This window comes from Alligator sinensis, unplaced genomic scaffold (assembly GCF_000455745.1).
Source record: "Alligator sinensis unplaced genomic scaffold, ASM45574v1 scaffold872_3, whole genome shotgun sequence".
In the NCBI taxonomy this organism is placed as follows: domain Eukaryota; kingdom Metazoa; phylum Chordata; order Crocodylia; family Alligatoridae; genus Alligator; species Alligator sinensis.
Genome location: NW_005842137.1, coordinates 113,781 through 119,109, shown reverse-complemented (window position 1 = coordinate 119,109; position 5,329 = coordinate 113,781). Strand labels below are relative to the sequence as shown.

General features: G+C 46.0%; 1 protein-coding gene across 1 annotated transcript; it reads left to right on the top strand.

Moving 5' to 3' along the window:
* Positions 1 to 20: 20 nt before the first annotated feature.
* TAF11 (TATA-box binding protein associated factor 11) lies at positions 21 to 4,262 on the top strand. Its single transcript, XM_006025220.3, has 5 exons — positions 21 to 202; positions 669 to 743; positions 2,050 to 2,137; positions 2,549 to 2,645; positions 3,487 to 4,262. The coding sequence occupies exons 1-5, from the start codon at positions 132 to 134 to the stop codon at positions 3,615 to 3,617; spliced, it is 462 nt and encodes a 153-aa protein (XP_006025282.1). The 5' UTR covers positions 21 to 131; the 3' UTR covers positions 3,618 to 4,262.
* Positions 4,263 to 5,329: the final 1,067 nt, after the last annotated feature.

The window sequence follows — 5,329 nt, the reverse complement described above, 5'->3', positions numbered from 1 at the left end:
GGGGGCAGGGGCGGCACCGGGGACCCGAGCGAGCAGGCGCCGCTGTCTTGCAGACGGCGCAGGGCCAAGAGGGCCCCGAGCTGGCCCCGGCCGACGCGGAGGACCCGTCGCTGCAGGGGGCCCCCCAGAAGATGAAGCTGGAGATGAAGGAGAAGAAGGACAAGAAGCAGAAGGTGGACGAGGATGAGATCCAGAAGATGCAGTACGTGTGGTGCGGTGCGGGGGGACTCGTGCTGGAGGCCCTGGGGGCGGGGGCGGGTGCTTCCCTGGGCCTGGGGCTCCCTTTGCCCCCCTGGGGCGCGTCCACACGAGCGCGCACGTGCAGTTTGCGGCGCTGCAGATTTGATACCAGCATGTCCTGGTATCCAGGAAAAAAAAAAGCTGCCACAAAAAGCGGCGCGGTGCGTGTAACAGCAGCGTGCGCCGTCGGAAACGGAGCCGTGCTCCGCGCAGCTGGATGGGTGCCGCTGCTGCCCCGGGACCCGGTTTGCCGTGGGCCGGAGCGCGTGTGCAGGGGCGCGCCCTGGGGCACAAAGCAGCAGCGCAAATATATGCCACTGCTGCTTGTGCTGGGGCAAATGCACACCCCTGCATGCGGGAATGTGCTCCTGAAGGAACGTGGTGTCCATCTGCATGCAAAACTGAGCCTAATTGGGGCCCCTTTCTAGCTCCGCTGCACCCAGCCTCCTTCTGGAGAGAACCGTGGCCCCTGCTACACCTTACGTCTGTGACAGAGTGCACGGGTGAGTCGTGCAATAAATGTGGGCTGGCCACATGCACCAAGTCACGATCGCATGTTTTGCTGGCAATAGATGTAGACTGGCCACACGTGCAAAGTCATGTTTGCCCCACAAAAGTGTCCATCCAGCTATAAAAAGAGCCAACCAGCTTGCAAATGTGTAATGACTCCCAGCTGGTTTTTATCCAGCTTTCATTTGAATGTGGAGCAGGGCCCTATCCTGAGACCCCTTGTGTGCAGATAGTGCTAGCTTTGTCCCGAAGGTAATAGTCATGGGGCCTTTGTATGCTTCTGCTCTTCACCAAGTCTCTTGTGCCACAATGGAAGAGAGATTGGGATAGTGTTCCCTAAAATGTCTAAGTTGCCCTAGCTTCTCTTACTGGGGGGTTAACTGAAGCTATGTGCATAGTTACTGCAGAGCAGCCAGCGCCTGATAAGTTTCTATCCCCTGTTAATAGCAAGTAGGAGAACAGCTTGTGCATCTGCAATTATACTGGGGTAAGTGAAAACTAAGCCAGGGCAGTTTTGCCCTGTTGCATTCAAGGGTAAGCTGCCCTAGTTTAGATCTCACCATGGAGTAATGAGAGCACAAGGAGAGTTGCTGTGGAGCTGCTGCAGTGTGGTAAATCCATGCACACACAAGTCCAGGCACATACCACGTGCCTTTAATAAACAAGAATGGAGATGAGCAGTAACTATTTGTTTGCCTGTAGATAGAGGAGCTAAGTTGCTGTGGTTTAGTTCCCACTCACAGGGTTAATGCAGGCAGAGGGATAAGCTTAGCATGGAGCAGGCACAGTAAAAGTCCTGTCTCTGTGAATTGTAGGCTAAAGGAATGTAAAGGTTTTGTAGGGCTTATGACTTGGAACAGTTGCCCTAGCTTATGAATGTAACAGAACACCTTATACCAGTATCATATCCTTATGATTTAAATGATGTGCATCCACTCCTGTGGCACTGTAAGGGGAACTACACCACTAAACTAAACCTGAATGCAGCTTCAGTGACTTTGTGCTCTCCTACCCAGGTCAAGTGAGCTAGAGGGTAGTAAAATCGGAACAACCGATGCATGATCCTAAGCAGCAAATAGGTCACTTCCCCACCCCACACGCCCTTTGTAACACAGTAGAAAGTTGCATCTGTTTAGTGTCTCTGCTTCATAATGTTAGCTAAAGTGATATATGCCTTTGAAGTGGCAGATGCTTTAGGATTAGTTAATTGATGTTAGGGATATGTTTGATATTTTTTTGAGGCTAAAGAAATTTTTTGAAATTGTTCTGCCATAAGGGCTAATTTCCTTTCTTCTTCAGAATACTGGTGTCTTCCTTTTCTGAAGAGCAGCTGAATCGCTATGAGATGTATCGTCGTTCTGCTTTTCCCAAGGCTGCTATTAAACGGGTGAGGCTCTGCTGATATTCAGGCTGCAGAGTGAGGGATCCCACTTACTGCACACGTAGAAATACAGAGCAAAATACATTCCTTTTCCTTTTCATGTCCTGAGAGCGCATTTAGCAGAATTTACAGATTTGTTGGAATCTGACAGGGATGTGCCATGAGCACTTCTGCTATGGCCTGCATGAAAGCAGTAGATTGAATATCACTACAAGTCTGGTCAGTCTGAATAGATGAGATTTGAATGGCAGAAGAACTGCCAACCCACCTACCTTGTTACTTGCTTTTTAAATTGGTTCCCATCCTCTACTCCCATTGACTTCAGTAGTTGTTGCTCAAACTTAATATTTTTTGGTAAGAATCTATACAGTTATAGTGAAACTTCTCTTGGTTAATTGCATCTTCTCTTTTCTTAAGCTGATCCAGTCGATTACTGGCACCTCAGTCTCTCAGAATGTGGTTATTGCCATGTCTGGGATTTCCAAAGTCTTTGTTGGGGAGGTGGTAGAAGAAGGTGAGTAAAAGTGGAATATCTTATAGGCAGAGCAAACTAAGCACTTACCCATTCACTTTAAATAACGAGTTTGCTTTTAAGGGACCTTTTGTCATGCCATCTACTTGAAGGAATTAGCTCAATGTTCTTTTTGCAGCAGTCACTCTATCCTGAATTGAATCTGTTCAGGGTGATAACTAGGTTTCCACTAACCCAGTACTTATTGGTAAGGAAGCTTGAACAAAAGAGAGGGAAGCCCACACTAATAAAATTCAGTGATATGGCGAGTTTACCATATCACCATGGAACTTAGTATTGAAGGACAATGTAGTTGTCATGCACGTACCTAGTTTTTACATATAGACATTAAATTCCTCAAGAATGACCACTGCCTGCCTTCCCACCCCCCCCCAATTTTGTTGATCCTTGTTGTGCCTGTAGTTGGTAGCTCATCTGAGGCAGTATAATTGTGTCTGCTTGAGCTGTCTCTAATGAAGGCTGCGTATGGCACTTGCAGCAACATTAATGCTGATACCAATAGCTCTTTTTCTGTTGCAAACTTGAACTCTCTTCTTCCTGTGCACATAATGATCCTTGCACATGCTCCCACAATTAACCAACACAGGGAGGACTATTTTTTTTAAAGTGGGGTGGGGGGAGAGTGAGTAGTCAGGGTATATCTAGCTCTGATACACCAATAAAATGTTTGGAAGTGCAGATCTCAACAAATTCTAATCGGTTGTCGGAAATGATTTTGAAGCTAATGACTTTGTGTAGTGGCAGCTTCATAATGAAATAACTTCAGAAGCCTTATTGTCTGTTGTCTGATCCACATTGTTTTCTTGACTTTTGTTTTGGTTAGCACTGGATGTGTGTGAGAAGTGGGGAGAGTTGCCACCTCTTCAGCCCAAACACATGCGTGAGGCAGTCAGAAGGCTGAAGGCCCGGGGCCAGATCCCAAATTCCAAGTATAAAAAAATCATCTTCCAGTAAAGTGGGCAGGAGAAGGTGGAAGAGGAGCACAAAGTCTTCAGCTGTATATGATGTAACTTTGAAGTTGGTTCCATCTTCCAAGCCTGATGCACTTCCAAAATCCATTCTAATCTTGTGTCTGCAGTCTTCTCCAAACACACCAGAACCACAAGAAACCCCATGGCAAGAGTGCAACTAAACTGAGTTCACAAAGCCTGAGAAGCTGGCTGTAATGCTGCCATGAACAACTTGAGTATGGTAGATGGTTGGTAAGAAGAGAGAAATTAATGGAATGGATGATGTTACCATAGAGGTAACAGTCTTGTTAAGCTGTTTTATTCTAGTATTAAAGAGCTTCCTGTACTGGAGGCCTGTGTATTGTATCGCCTGCATAGAGTGCTACTTTAGGCAAGGACTTGAGGGTCTGGTTTGAGTTAACACTGTATTAGTACCAAATTTGGAAGTTGCCGACTCAAAGCCTTTGTGTCTTACAGTTGTGGTTGGGGGAAAGAGCCATGACCTTCAACACAGAAAGGGACAAAACATTTAAAGGGAGGACCCTGAAAGGCTAGGAACAGCTGCTGCTGCTGCTGCTCTAGCTTCCTGTACAGAAAGGGTGGTTTTGTATAATGAGCACTCATTAAACTTGGTGTTGTGTTATGTTGCTACACTTAGTCTCTTTATGTTGTATAAGCTGTTTGTGTGACAGCAGTTACTACTGAAGGATGAGTTGTTAGCAGAAACCAAGGGAAAATACAGCTGGACAGCACTGTGCATTCACTACCTTGGTGATTTCCTGAGGCTAGTTTGACAGCTGCAGTTTCCCTCATTTGTCATCTGTCAAATGCTCAGAAATCAACACCTTAGAATAAAGAAGCTGACCACGTAGAGTAACACAAAACACGAGTAAGTAAGGTTAACAAGTTTAATTTTTTCCTTTTAACTTGGTTCATAGAACCAATACTCACTACTGGAAATGTTTTACTGCAACAAAGTTCCAATACTGACCAGGACTCGAATTCAAGTCATACGTGTAAAGTACTGTACCTAGCCACACTATACCCCTTGCTCGAGGAGGCTTCTTCTGACAACTTTGTTACTAAAAACTCAAAAGTGATACTGAGGCCACATGCATTCCATAGGTAACAGCAAGACTGTTAAACCAAGGATTAACTTGGCGCTCACTGTAATGTAGAAAAGTAGAGTCTTTAAACATGTCTCCACTAAAGTAAATTTTCTTTTATAAAACTATTTATTTCAGTAACTCCCCTGCCCTGTTCTGGATGCACCCTTTGCAGAGAGGAAGTTTGTATTGTACATATATGTCACCATGAGGCCTGGGGAAGAAAGATGCCCGCATGGAACTTAAATTCAAATAAATAGAAGCACTCCAGGCTTTTGTAAACCTAATGATACATGAATGTGAGCAACTAACTTGCTACAGGCAATTGAAACCCAGCTCTGGTCAGGCTGCACTGGGGGAAAGGAGAGTTCAGTAGCTTTGTCACTGCAGTTAGGCACCAGTTCGAGGCAAACCCATCCAGCATTACTCCTTTCCCAAGCTGGCTGAAGACTCAGCAGAATATCCATTCAAACAAAGGAGTCACAGAAGCTGGGGAGAGACCCTGCCCTCCCGGTTCAAGCAAACAGTGAATCAAAACAAGTGAGAACAGCATCACGCCTCACCAAGCAGCACTGGCAGGCATAATTTTACCTCCTGCTTCACGAGGAAG